The sequence below is a fragment of the Pituophis catenifer genome, unplaced genomic scaffold (assembly GCF_029215685.1).
Source record: "Pituophis catenifer annectens isolate HBS135680 unplaced genomic scaffold, rPitCat1.0.hap2 SCAF_2, whole genome shotgun sequence".
Lineage (NCBI taxonomy): Eukaryota > Metazoa > Chordata > Lepidosauria > Squamata > Colubridae > Pituophis > Pituophis catenifer.
Genome location: NW_027256882.1, coordinates 91,629,166 through 91,643,759, shown reverse-complemented (window position 1 = coordinate 91,643,759; position 14,594 = coordinate 91,629,166). Strand labels below are relative to the sequence as shown.

Genomic DNA, 14,594 nt, shown 5'->3' with positions numbered 1-14,594 from the left:
CAGGAGCAGAAGGTGACCACTCTCAGCCTGGGTTGTCTGGAGAAGGGGCAGGCTGGGCGGCGAGCACCTTGCCTTACCCCTCACACAGAAGAATCCACTTCGCAAGAGCATAGCCTCCATGCATTGTGTTTTCTGGCGTTTTCCTCCCCGATTCCCTGATTCAATTTGTACAGCTGCGCACCCTCATGAAAATGCGGCCATGGCAGTTTTCAGCAGGTTCCAAGCAGCAGCCTAACCATTTCCGCCACCCATCTCCCAGCGTGCAACATTGCTCATTTTTGGCAATGTGAGGATCCCCACCGCCTGAAACCGCCGCAAAATACGACGCACAGAGGCCAACAATCAAGGGTGGGGGCCAGCGGGTGGGTGGGGCTATATTTGGAGTATAAGACGCACCCAGATTTTCACCCCCTTTTTTGGGGTAAAAAGGTGTGTCTTATACTCCAAAAAATACGGTATCTCTCTCAAGGCTGTCTCCCAGCATTACCCACAGCGGCCAGAGGGGAGTAATCTCTACAACCCGCGAAATTGCTCTGTTGGCGAATGTAATTGATGGCACACCCTGGGGGAGGGAGGAAACAGGGTCATGATTGGGGCATAAATTATGTGGGGTAAGAGCTGGCTTCACTTGGGAATGTGCCAACATGAAGTTCCTAATAAATAACTGGATTTCTTTTGAAGCTTGGCTCGAGGCTCATGATTTAATTAGGGCATCTGTCAGAACCCTGACATTAGGATTGCATCTTATGATTTGTGATCTATGACTTATCACTTTGTGGTTGTATCTATGTACATTGACAGTTTATGCACCGGAGACAATTTCCTTATGTGTCCAATCACACTTGGCCAATAAAGAATTGTGTACTGTTCTGTTCTGTTCTATCAATATTACAAATAAAAGAAAAGGCAAGCATCTGCTAATGCTACACCAACATTTCTTATAATCAGGTGCTAAATATGTATGGAAATTGTGATCTTTTACCACCTAGAATTAAGGTTGCTTGCAGAAGATGTTGAGGTATACCTTCAGCCCTGATTAAGTTGCATTGGTGTCATTTAACTAAAAGTATGTCTTTAGAAGCCAAACGAGATAATCTAAACAAAGTAAATTAATATTCACCAGTCATTTCATTTGATGGGGGTCAAGAAGTTCCCTTCAGGGAACCTTAAGATAGTTTTGATGGTGCATGTGAGCATTGCAACATTTCTTCCACTTTGTATGAAATTAGGTTCAGGAACAGAAACTCCATCTTATTCTTCTGACATCAGTGACAGTAAATGTTGCTTTATTTTTTGGAGGGACTAGAAAATATGATTAGTTTAGAAAAACAAGCAGCTGGTATCTGAAGGTTGATCAAGTTTAGTGTTTTCCCTTTCACACACTTGTGGCTTTCCTTCCTCCTTAAAAGTGCAAAGTTATAATAAAGGCAAACAATACAATATGTTATATACGTATATACATAACCCACAAAGGAGTCCACCTTTGCCTTTATCTTTATCTCCAGCCTCCCACCTTTTTTGTAAGCAAAATCCACTCCTTCTTTGCAGATGCAATATTTTAAAAACAAAGAATGATCATCCATATCTGACAAATTCTAAAGAAAAAATAAGCATGCCACTTGTATTTGACTAGATAAAATTTGAAAAGGCACCTCCTTAATTTATGAGCTGATCTTGGCAAGTTAGTAGTTTAGAACAGGGCTCTCCAACCTTGGCAACTTTAAGCCTGGTGCTGGTTGGGGAATTCTGGGAGTTGAAGTCCACCAGGCTTAAAGTTGCCAAGGTTGGAGATCCCTGGTTTAGAAGACCTAATCAGTCTTGGTTCTCCTCCTTACTATGTTTTCATAAGCCTGATCAGTTTTTTTAAAGTGCTGTATCATGTTTAATTTGCTTGAGATCACCCCAGGACCTGTGACCCACTGTTGGAGAAGTCCTAGTATAATCCCTATGATATAATCTAATTTGTATAAGTGGCCATTTTTATTTGATTGTGGTAACTATGAAACCCTTTGAGACATGCATGTCAAGTTTCTAAGAAAAAGAATGCCACATGTGCTTGGCTAGATAAAATTTGAAAAGCCACCTGGTTAATTTATGAGCTGATCTTGGCAAAATAGTGGAGTCAGAAAACTAATCAGTCTTGGTTCTCCTCCTTACTACGTTTTAATAAGCCTGACCAGGTTTTTTTTTTTTTTAATGCTGTATGTATCTATGTTTAAACTGCTTAAGACTACCTCAGGAGCTGTGACCTGAGAAGTCCTAGTATAGAGATTTTCTGTGTGATATAATCAAATTTGTATAAATAGCCACTTGTTTTTATTTGATTCTGGGATGAAACCCTTTGAGACATGCATGTCAAGGTTTTAAGAAAAAATGCCACATGTGTTTGGCTAGATAAAATTTGAAAAGACACTCAGTTTGAATTTCTTATGGAAATGTGATATGATACGTTGAGTTGTACCAATATGAGATGTTCCTTCTTAGAAGAGGACTCAGGACTTGTGAAGCAAGAAGCAAGTGGCAACCAGACTTCAAAGAGATAAGAAGAAAGTTAGGTTTTATTTACATTTGAGGGTGGAGAAGTGCCCTTTCCCTTTTGAATGGGGCTTAGAATTACTTTGCGACATCCAGACTAACTTTCACCTTTTAGTCAAGATTATTGTTGAGTCCTCACAGCGTTGCCCCTGGCATCTTTCAGAGCCTAATGGAGCGATTGCTCCATGGGCTTCCAGGGGTGGTGCCCTATTTTGACAATGTTCTGATCGCAGCTGCTGATCAGGCTGAACTCGTCAGCAAACTTAGGGCCGTCCTCTCCTGTCTAAGACATGCAGGGTTTAAGCTTAAAAAAGAGAAATGCAGGATAGGAGTTCCCCAAGTAGAATTCCCGGGGTTCCTAATTGACTCCCAAGGTATCCGCCCTACTCCGGCTAAGGTGGAGGCTATCAAAAATGCCCCCACTCCCACTTCTAAAGCTGAACTGCAGGCTTTCCTTGGGCTCCTCAATTTTTATGCCATTTTTTTGTCCCATAAGGCATCACTAGCAGAGCCTCTCCACAGCTCTTGGACTCTAAAACACCGTGGCACTGGAGTCACAGGGCCACCACCTCATTCAGGGCAGATAAGGATGTCCTCACCTCTGACCCTGTCCTCGTAAAGTACGACAACAGTTTGCTGCTGTCCTTGACATGTGACGCCTCCCCCATGGCGTGGGGGCTGTCCTAAGTCATATCCTGCCCAATGGATCAGAAGCCCCTATTGCATATTATTCGAGGACCCTGTCAGTGGCTGAGAGGAATTACAGCCAGCTGGATAGGGAGGCGTTGGCAGCTGTAGCTGGAATCAAACAATTCCATGACTACGTCTATGGTTGGTTTTTTTACCTTGTTACAGACCATAAGCTGTTGTTGGGATTGTTGGCAGGAGACCGCTAAACTCCCCAGATTCTCTCACTACGCATGTCTAGGTGGGCGGAGTTTTTGGCGGCATATTCATATCAGTTACAATATAGGCCTGGCAAGTCCATAGGACATGCTGACGCCCTCAGCCGCTGTCCGCTCCCGGCATCTGTCCAAGACCCCACCCCTACAACATCCATCCTGTTGGTAGAGGAGTTGCAGTCCCCGATCTCTGCAATGGACTTTGGGGAGCTGTCAGCCAATGACCCTGTTAATTCCCGAGTCCTGGACTGGGTGCGCAGGGGCTGGCCGCAGCGGCTGGTAACACCTGAGTTCCTACCCTACTATCACAGACAATATGAATTGTCTGTGCAAAAGGGCTGCCTCCTGTGGGGAAACAGGGTGATAGTACCCCCCGAACTGAGGTCCCAGATTTTGACATGCCTCCACTATGCCCATCCGGGCATCATGCACATGAAAACCCTTGGCCGTAGCTACGTTTGGTGGGCTAAGATTGATCAAGAAATAGAGGAGTGGGTGGCCAAATGCCAGCATTGCCAGCACTCCAGGCCAGTTTACCCAGCAGCCCCGGTCCAGGAGTGGGAGGCATCCAGGGCACCCTGGGCACGAGTCCACGTGGATCTCTCTGGCCCCTTCCTAGGCCAAACTTTTCTAATCTTAGTGGACGCATATTCCAAATGGGTTGAACTTGCCCTCATGCCATCCACCAACACGGAGGCCGTAATCAGGGTTTTGGAGGGTTTGTTCGCAACCCATGGGCTGCCGGACATCATAGTGACTGATAACGGGCCCCAGTTCATCTTGGCACCCTTCCAGCTGTTTCTAGCTAAGATGGGCATCCGCCATGCCCAAATAGCCCCCTTCCATCCAGCCACGAATGGCCTGGCAGAAAGGGCCATCAAGTCAGCTAAGGAGGCTTTACGCTGTTTGGGTCCCTCAAATTGGCACCATAAAATCTGCCGGTACCTTTTGGCTCAACATACAACTCCATGGATGACTACCAAGCACAGCCCCGCTGAACTACTCATGTGACGGCGGCTCCGGACAACCCTAGGCTGTCTGCACCACAATTATATCCCTGAGCCACTCCACGAGGCACGTCACCATGCCAGAACATTCACTGTCAGGGATCTGGTGTATGCCCAGAACTATGGGACCAATACTAGGTGGATACCTGGGCAAATAATGCAAATAACGGGACCCTATTCTTATAGGGTCCAGCTCAACGATGGATGAACTTGGCGCTGACATATAAATCAATTCAGGAGGAGAGTTGCCAATGAGGCCTATCCGCACCCTGAACAGGACCAGCCAAACACACCAGTAAGAACTCCTTCAGGGGACTTGCCAGCCCAGCCTGAAAAAAGCCAAATGCCCCCGATCGAGTTGTTCTCGTCAGCTGACCTACCTGGTCAACCAGGACTCCTGGCATGATTGAGGCCTCCATCTCAGACTCTGGCACAGTCTCCAGAGAATGATGATCCAACTCCGTCTCCGTCAACGACTGCTCCTGAACGGAGAAGATCTGGACGGAGCCGCCCAGCATACCTAGTGGACTACACGTGCGCCATCCAGGTGGAGAGGGGTGTTGAGTCCTCACAGTTACAACTCCATCCACGCCTGCCCTGTTGCCGGTGGTTGCGGATTGGTTAAGACGCGAGCAACCAAAATAGCAGGAAATCCCTGCTCGTGTATTGGTTCCTACCGTCTGACAGCTCCCTATTTAAGCAGCTGTCAGACGGCAACAGTTTGTCAGTGTTGCTGCTTTCGCAGAGTTGCCTTGTTCTGTTAGCTTGTTGTGTTAGTAATAAATTCTTGTGTTGAAAGCAGTCAAGGCTCAGACTTTTGCCTGCTTCATTCTCCATACAGAGCAATTATCACCCACATTTCAAGTAAAATTCACTCATGCTGTGTGAGAACAACCATTACAAAGAGCAACAATATCCACTAGAGCAGGGGTCCCCAACCTTTTCGACCTCAGGGACCAACAAGTTCATAATTTTAAATCCCACGGACCACGGGGGGGAGGCTCAGCTGCCTTTCGGGCCTACCTCTCTGCTTCTGTGAGGCCTCCATGTGGGAGGCCCGAAGGAAAGTGGCTGGTCCAGGCACACAGCCTGGAAACCTCTTTTATGTTCCTTCACTCAAGAAACTTGGTCAATCTGAGTGAAGGAAATTGAAGACGGGCACACTGACGGTGGCTTGCTGATGTTGGTGGGAAAGTCGGTCCCATATTCCAGAGCTGTAGTAGTCACAGGACTAGCCCTTTGGTCATCCCGGAGCAGCTCCTCCACCCAGGTGCACTGGCCTGCCAGGGAGCAGCACCCGGGTAGAGGAGCTGCTCCGGGATGACCAAAGGGCCAGTCCTGTGACTACCCCAGCTCTGGAATATGGAACCAGTGGCCCATGGTGGCGTTAGAAATCTCCATCATAGGGAATGGCACATACAATGTGCAACTTTGCAGGTGGTGCAATGTGCAAAAAGGAGCGCAGCCCTTGCCGGCAGGAACATGATAATGGTGCTGTTGTGGAGGGGGTGGGACGAAGTGGTAGTGGCGATGGCTGGAAGGTGCGGGAGTGAAGTGCTACTTGCATTTGCATTCTGCCTTTGCTGCGGTATATTTGTGCCAGCTGGTGACGCCAAGGCAGCCCATGTCTCCTGCCGCTTGGGTCTTGGAGCGGTAAACCGTGTCCAGGAAGCACTACAGCTTTTTTCCATTTTATCATTTCTTTGCTACATTATAGTACACTGTTCATAACTGTCCTATTTTAAATTTAATCAGCATCAATGTAGAATCTTAACAGGTGTACCATTATTATTTTTTGCACAACATAATCAAGGCAATGCAGCAAAGAAAGCAAAGCTCAGTTCTCCTGCTTCATGTTAAATTTCTTTTAAGAATTTATACTCATTCTCATTTTAAATGCATAGGCATATTCGTACCTGGGATTTTTCCACCAATCCAATACAAAGTCTTTAAAGCCCGGTGTTTCTAAATCTTTGTTTTTAAATTGCACAGGCAAAAAAAGCAGGTTGGAAGCAAATGGAGGACTTGGTAATGGTTGGGGGAAAAATATCAATGAGAAAAATGGAGATGTCTGGAAAGGGATAGATGATGTAAATAATAATAATTTAAAAAAATAACAATCAAAGGGGATTTGGACAGCTAATGCTGGAAAAGCAAGCTTTGGAAAGCGCCAGCTGGGTACAAAAAGAGGAAGAAGTCTTTTTTTTTTCCAGAAAGAGCCACAGGGAAAGAAGGGGAAAGAGCCAGGCAGGAGACAAGCCTTTGTGCAGAAAAGTCGGGCAAAGATACCCTACTGTCAGGTTTCCTCCTTCTCCTCCTGGAACTGCTGCTGCTCTTCTTCCTTTTCTTCCCAGCAGTAGCCACCCAGCCTCCGAAGATCCAATATTTCCACCTCATCCAAAAGGCTGGCCGGGGGTAGAAGGATGGAAGGGGTGGCAAGGGCTTTGTGTTTGCAGGGGCACGATGTCTGCAATGGACAGCAAAGCTAAGGTTGACTCTGGCTGCTTCTCTCCACTAACAGGCGGACGAACTAACTGCCTGAAGGACCCCATCCTGTCCCTGGGAGTCAAAGTGCTAGTGCGAGCAGCATGGAAAACTTTGGCTGGGCTCCTTGAGAGAAATGCAAAGATTTCTCTGCGGACCACCAAAATTTTCTCACGGACCACCAGTGGTCCGCAGACCACCAGTTGGTGACCACTGCACTAGATGGCACATTGTGAAATATTATTCCTACATAGAACAGTACAGACAAGGAAAATAGTTACAAATTCCTCGTTGAGTTTTAATCTCTTTGCTCATTATCCCAAAGGTGCTTTTTCAGGAGGACTTCATTGTTTTTTCTTTGAAGACATTTTCAAACCAAAATTGGATGCAGTATTCCAAGTGTGGCCTTACTGAGGCTTTGTAAAGTGGTACTAATACTTCAATATGTCAATTTATTTTCCAAAGCACCAGAGGGCAGGACAAGAAACAATGGATGGAAACTAATCAAGGAGAGAAACAACCTGGAATCAATTGTCCTCCTAACAGTGAGGACAATTATAGTAACCAGAGGAACATCTTGCCATCAGAAGTTGTGGGTGCTTCATCACTGGAGGTTTTTTAAGAAGAGACTGGACAGTCACTCAGTATCAGTATCCCTCAGTATCCCATCTGTACATGATCATCATTAACCATTCACTGCCAGCTTTCAACAAGCAAAGTGGCAATGAAGAAGCTGGCAGGAAGTTGCAAGTTGTGGCCATGTGGCATTTTGCTTAATGACCCTTTGCTTAAGAACTGCTAGGATTGCTATGATAAATTGGCCTGGTTATGTGAGTTTACACTTTATGACCATGTTGCCTAGTGATGGAGTTTTCAGTCCCAATTACACATTAATTGAAGAGTGTCTATATTCAGAAAAAAAAAGCCAGTCATGGTTCTCCCAAATTCATTGGATAAAAAAGGGAGGAGAGTAAAGCACAATCAACATTGCATGATTCTGTTACTATTGCCTATCTCAGTATAGTCCTAGTCTTCTTATAGAGTCTGTTTCCTGATCTAGTCTATGTTGAAGAGCTGACAACAGAATATCTGCCCATTCACCCACTGTGATAGGGAATCTGGACCCAATCTACTTCCTTTCACTAAGAGCCAGATCAGGGCTGAAATGCTCCCGGTTTGGACCGGATCACATGATCCGGTAGCGATGGAGGCGGGTGGTTCGGAGAACCATAGCAAAAATCCCTGCCCCACCCCCATGCCCAGCTGAGCCGCACGATCATCAGAGGCTTTTTTTTTTACTTTTAAAAGCATTTTTTCTACAATCTCTTCGGCCAAAAAAATGCTTTTAAAAGTAAAAACAAAAAGCCTCTGATGATCGTGCAGCTCAGCTTGGATTGTCAGAGGCATTTAAAAGAAAAAAACCCTTTTTTTCTTTTAAATGCCTCTGACGATCCAAGCTGAGTTGCCTGATCGTCAGAGGCATTTAAAAGAAAAAAAGCCTCTGACGATCAGGCAACTCAGCTGCGATCGTCAGAGCCTTTTGAAAGCATTTTTTTACAACCTCTTTGCTGAAGAGATTGTAGAAAAAATGGTTTTAAAAGTAAAAAAAAAAAAATTGGCCATGCCCACCCAGTCACATTACCACCCCCTCACCAAACCACACCCACAGAACCGGTAGTAACAAATTTTAGATTTCACCACTGAGCCAGATGTGTCTTCTCAGCAGCAACCTATTTATAGAACAACCTTTTTCCCAACATACAGTTGGCCCCAACCCAGAGGGACTTTGGAAAGGCTGTCAAGAATTGGTATGTTTTTCCCTGAGCCTTTGAGTCATGATGTATGCTGTCCCAATTGGATGATGGTGTTTTTTCTGCCTCAATCACCATTTTATTGTTATATTGCTGTTTGTAGGTTCATGTTCCAGAGTTTTATTTATTTTTTTGTTAGGTTTGTAAGTCACCCAGACTTACCTTGATTGAGTTGGTCGGCTGTGTGTAAATGTTACCAATCAATTAATACGGTATCTAGAGATGTGGAAAATGTTTTTCTCCCGACATATTCCAACCCTAAATTGACTATTTTGAGTGTTTTGAGGGTGGAACAAAATACATGTGTTTTTGAGTCTGCAAAAAAATGTGACTGCTTTGAGATGGAGGGCTTTCAATAGGGACATACAGTACAAAACATTTCTTCCTTGAAATGTCCCAACCTCAAAATGTTGATTGGAGAGTCCCAAGCAGGAAACAAAACATAGATTTCAAGAGTTCTGTATGGTATATGAAACAAAATATATTAAAACAAACCAAAGTGTGAACCAAATCCCCTTTTTATAGGAACAGCTCTAGATTTAATACAGCTGAAACCCCAAAGAAACTGCCTAACAATTCCAAAACTCAGAGAATAACAATAGAAAGTTATGATCCTGCCCATATGTGTGATTGAATCTTGTGCATTTTAAGCCATTCCCTGATCCATAGGGAACCTCAACCCCATCTCCAAGTCCCACAGGGTACCAGTCACCAACTAGTGGTCCGTGGACCACTGGTGGTCCATGAGGAAATTTTGGTGGTCCTCAGAAAAGTTATTTGCATTTTTATATTGCACTAAATACTATTTATATTTTTTAAAAAATCATATTAGTGGTCCGCGGGATTTAAAATTATGAATTTAGTGGTCTTTGAGGTCCGAAAGGTTGGCGACCCCTGCCACAGAGGTTCTGGGAATCTGCTATGAAACACAAATCCCATCTTCATTTTGTGTTTTAAACCTTCCTTTTTGGGAATAAATACACTTTTTCTAGAATCACCTCCAAAACAATTGCCTCCTCATGCTATGGATCAGAAGTTGTCCATAAAACTTTTACAAAATCTTTCATTGTAAAACAGTTGCCTTTTTTTTTTTTTTTTTTTGGGTAACTCTGCAGTCTAATAGACATTAGGAAACAAAGATTGTGGAGCAAAAGAAACTCAAAAGCAGCTTAGGATGCATAATTCATTTTATTGACAAGTGAAATTCATTTAGAAGATATTCCCTGGCTAAGCAAACAAAAGCAGGGGAAAGAAGGATGGAGGAAGATCCATGTTGCTTGGAGTAATATCTCAGTCCTCTGGATCTGTATTGGATTACTTTTTACATACTCCATAGTAATTCAATGTTAATATTCCACGACTTTCACTATGAAGAGAAAGATATAGCACAGAATTTGAAAAGCCAGAAGATGTAAGCTTTTTCACAGGTACAAACCCAACATATTTTACAGCAACTACAATTGAAATGTAGGGTCTATTGTAATTAGCAGAATTAACCCTTGCTTCATCTTGGCTGACTGTGGTATGACAATAGAGAAAAAGCTCTCCAATGAGGACATTCATTGACTTCAGAACAATCTTTGTCAGCCTAACTGGAACAAATGCAAACAGCAACAAATTCAGGTCTCCTACAAAGAAATCTGCTCAAGTGGTTCATTTTGGTATCATGAATAAAACCGATACTTACATAAATGCATTGCAGAAAAGGCATCTGTTGGAATAGGTCACACCATCGGAGGCACAATGGGGCTGGTAGTCCTTGGTGCATGCTTTTCTGGGAAAGCCAGCACAATCAACCTTCAGAGAGAACAACATTGGTTTTATCTTCTCTTGGCTAATCTAAGGCTCCTAAAGATCTTGTGATCTTCCAAATTCAGTGATGTAAAAACAGTGTTTTCCATTTTGTAGAATTCCATGTGTGTAGACTTCAACTCCCAGAAATCTCTGCAATGGTTATACTGGTTGAGGAATTTTGGACAATGAAGCCTACATATCAGAAGGAGTTGGCCATGTAGAGACTCCATGAGGAACCCTGGTGGTGCAGTGGTTAAAATGCAGTATTGCAGGTTAATTCTGCTCACGGCCTGGAGTTTGATCCCGATGGGCTCAAGATTGACTCAATCTTCCACCCCTCCAAGGTTGGTAAAATGAAAACCCGGATTATTGGGTGCAAGGTGCTGATATTTGTAAACCACCCAGAGAGTGCAGTTGCCTTTTGAAAAAAAGCACTTTTGGGACAACCATGACCTGGATGATTGAGAATCTCCATGGACAACTTTGGAAAATCTTCTTCTTGAAATTAGGCTGCCCTGAGGTTATGTGCCTTTTGGTATCAGATAAAAACCTTATTTGCTTATTACAGACTTAAATTTTTGTTATTAGGCCATCTTGCTCTTTTATGGATTGTAACCACTTGTAACATTCTCTTAGTAAATGGGCTACAAATATTTTATATAAATACAAATGACAAGGGCCAAATTGGATTTGGCTTCACGTATTTGCATTTAAAGAATGTTCTTAATGTTATTGTTCTCTAAAACAAGTGGAAGGCAGTCCAGTCTAGAACTACTGCATTTCAAAGGAGAAACCTAATTTTTCTCCCAAACCCTTTATCTAATAATATTTACTCCCTACATTTAGGGACAGAGCTTAAAAATCCTAAATTCCAATTAGATAGTTTTGGCATGAAGGCGTATCATTCTAGGGGCCATTCATTTGGATTCACTATCACGGAGAGAGACAATTGGACAGCAAATGGATAATACATCATCTTTCTTTCAATATTTTAATCCTGTTTTGAGTTTTCAGCATCTATATTTGGAAGGGTTGGTAGTTGCATGTCTTGTCAGGCAAAACAATGGAATTCTTGTAGTGGAGACTCCCTTTCATGTCAAGCTTGACACTGCAAAAGGTAACATCTTCTTGTTATTTTAAAAAATCCAAATTAATGTACTAATAAAGGAGAATAACTGTAGCTCAGGGTTGAAATGAAGGGTTCTTAGTGCTCTCTGAACTTATTTGTTTTCTTGCAGACATTTCATTACCCAAACTAGGTATCATTGTCAATGTTAGTGTGGATTAGCAATTATCGTATTTTTCGGAGTATAAGACGCACCAGAGTAAAAGTGTTCAAAGACTACAGTTGGTCCAGAACGCAGCCGCGCGAGCTGTCGTGGGTGCACCTAGGTACACCCACATTACACCAATTCTCCGCAAGCTGCACTGGCTCCCTATTGGTCTCCGGTCACAATTCAACATGTTGGTTATTACCTTTAAAGCCCTACATGGCTCAGGGCCAGGTTATCTTCAAGACCGCCTTCTACTGCATAGCTCCCAGCGACTGGTAAGATCCCACAGAGTTGGTCTCCTCCAGGTCCCATCAGCTAAACAGTGCTGGCTGGCAGGCCCGCAGGGGAGGGCCTTCTCTGTGGCTGCCCCAGCTCTCTGGAACCAGTTACCTCCTGAGATCCGGACCATCCCCATCCTATTGGCCTTCCGAAAAGCGGTGAAGATCTGGCTTTTCCGGCAGGCCTGGGGCTGTTGATCTCGCTGTTGAGATCTGGCGAGATCCGGCCATGAATGGTGTGAATGGGTTTTAATTGTTTTTAATTTTTTAATTTTTAATGTTTTTATATATGGTTTTTAAATGCATTGTAAGCCACCTTGAGTCTTCGGAGAAAGGCGGCATACAAGTTGAATAAATAAATGAATGAATGAATGAATGAATGAATGAATGAATGAATGAATGAATAAATAAATAAATAAATAAATAAATAAATAAATAAATAAGACACACCTTAGTTTTTGGGGAGGAAAATAAGAAAAAAGCTGATTGACAGGTGGATCAGCCTCCCATACCCCCTATCAGCTCAGAGGTGAATTTTAGCAACAGGTTCCTTGATTGTGAGCTCTGTGCCTTGCTTTTTTTTTTTTTTTGCTTTTTTTTCTGCCTCTGAAACATCTGAAACTCCATTTCAGAAAAAACTTTTTCCTGCCTCTGAAAGCCTCCGAAACAGAGCTTCAGAAAAAAAGACTCTGAAGCTCTGTTTGGGGGTTTCTTTTCTGAAGCTTCGTTCCTGACGCTTTTTTCAGCCTCTGAAACCTCCGTTTGAGAAGCTGGGCAGGGCTACATTTGGAATATAAGACTCACCCAGATTTTCACACTCTTTTTTGGGGGGAAAAGGTGCATCTTATACTCTGAAAAATACGGTACCTAGTTTGGGTAATGAAAGAAAACAAGAAGACAACCAAGCTCAGAGAGCACCAAGGAACACTCCTTCCCCCAAATTAATGTATTATTCTCTTCTTGAAGTCAGAGACAATACATTTTCCACCATGTATTTTCCTAATATTAAGAGAAGGAAAAAGACATCTACATTATTATTCAGTTCTCTAATTATGTGTATTATACGATAAAGTCTATTTCCTTGAATGTATTCTTTTCCCCCCCTGTAACATAAATCACAATTTTACCATTTCATACTAAAAACTGGTTACATTACATAATCCATAAAGTCCATATAAATTTCATCCCAAACATTGCTTTCATTGCTATCTTCCACCCCACCCCACCCCACATTCCAAAATCATTGCATATCTAAATTCTTAACTGTGATCATTTGAGTTTATTACACAGTTAACACTTACCGGCTTTTCTTCTTCTTCAATAGCATCTAAAAAGAAAGATTAAATCCATAAACAATATAAAATAAAACCATAGCTTGACTAAGGACCAACTAAATAATTTCTTTCACTGCAAAAAGAATGTATTGGACCGTACATATTTCTTTCTGTCTCAAATGCAAATATATTCAAATTCATACAACTATCACTGAATAATAGTTGGGCTAAACATGAGCAAAGTAAATATAAATTTTTTTAATCAGCTGACAACATAAAATCAAAAATAAGCAATCAAAAATAACTATACATTTAGAATCCTTTTGTTGGAATACAGCGTTGGACTAAGTATAAGGGGTAATTAGTTGATTAAAGGTTTAATTGATTAAAGCCAGGATTCATGATCAGAAATGCTTTCTGGGGCTTTAACACTTGAAAGCTGCTTAGCCGTAATTTTTGGTATCTGTTGGTGTCAGGATTGTGGAGAGCTGCAGTTTTATTGTCTAAAGATTTGTGTGATTTCTATATAAATTGTAATTTGGGGTTGGAAATCCCTCATAAATACAACCCTCCTGTGAAGGAGCCTTTAAAATGCCCATTTTTGTGAGGCTGAGTGGGTAATGTGGATCTAAGTCTCAAAATGCCAAGTATCTGAAAAGGATCTTTTGCAAGATGGTGCTCGGCTTACCTGAGTACAAAAAGAAGAGTGCCAGGGTGAAAAACAGGCAAAAAGCCACCTTCATATTGGTAAGAGAGGGTAAACCACACCAGAGTTCTTCCACTGAAATAGCTTCTAGCTATCACGGACACAGCTGCTGTTTAAGCTCTAGCTGGGCATTTATGTCTATATATAAGCATATTGCCACAGCCTTATCAAAAGAAGATAAAGAGAATGTTGACATTGCAAGTTCCTATAGGCACTTTTCAGTTTCCCCTTTCTATTAGTATAGGAGAATGTGAAAAGCTTGTATTAGTCAGCTTCTATTAGTAAATATTGAGCGAATCTTTGGGAACAGTAAACATTTGTTAAATCATAAATCATAAGCAAGTAAATCATTTATACGTTCAAAGGGGAAATGTGAAAAATATCATTACTCACCAAATTACAGTTATATATTAAAGAACACACAAACTACAGTTCTTAGATAGCCTCGCGATAATCTTCATGTGTTTCTAGATATGATCCTGATTATGAAATTCTACCACAATGCAATGAAATTGTGTTATTATTACAA

At 42.4% G+C, this 14,594-nt stretch overlaps 1 protein-coding gene across 1 annotated transcript; it reads right to left on the bottom strand.

Annotated features, from left to right (window-relative positions):
* Positions 1–9,937: 9,937 nt before the first annotated feature.
* LOC139309662 (ovomucoid-like) lies at positions 9,938–14,182 on the bottom strand. Its single transcript, XM_070933815.1, has 4 exons — positions 14,048–14,182; positions 13,387–13,412; positions 10,427–10,536; positions 9,938–10,105 (listed from the first exon to the last, which is right to left on the bottom strand). Exons 1-4 carry the CDS (start codon positions 14,100–14,102, stop codon positions 10,054–10,056), a joined length of 243 nt encoding a protein of 80 aa, XP_070789916.1. The 5' UTR covers positions 14,103–14,182; the 3' UTR covers positions 9,938–10,053.
* Positions 14,183–14,594: the final 412 nt, after the last annotated feature.

Coding starts and splice junctions, on each gene's coding strand:
- LOC139309662 (XM_070933815.1), bottom strand. CDS start 14,102: ATGAAGGTGGCTTTTTGCCTGTTTTTCACCCTGGCACTCTTCTTTTTG. Junction 13,413..14,047: donor ACTCTTCTTTTTGTACTCAG/GTAAGCCGAGCA, acceptor CTTTCTTTTTAG/ATGCTATTGAAGAAGAAGAA. Junction 10,537..13,386: donor TTGAAGAAGAAGAAAAGCCG/GTAAGTGTTAAC, acceptor TTCTCTCTGAAG/GTTGATTGTGCTGGCTTTCC.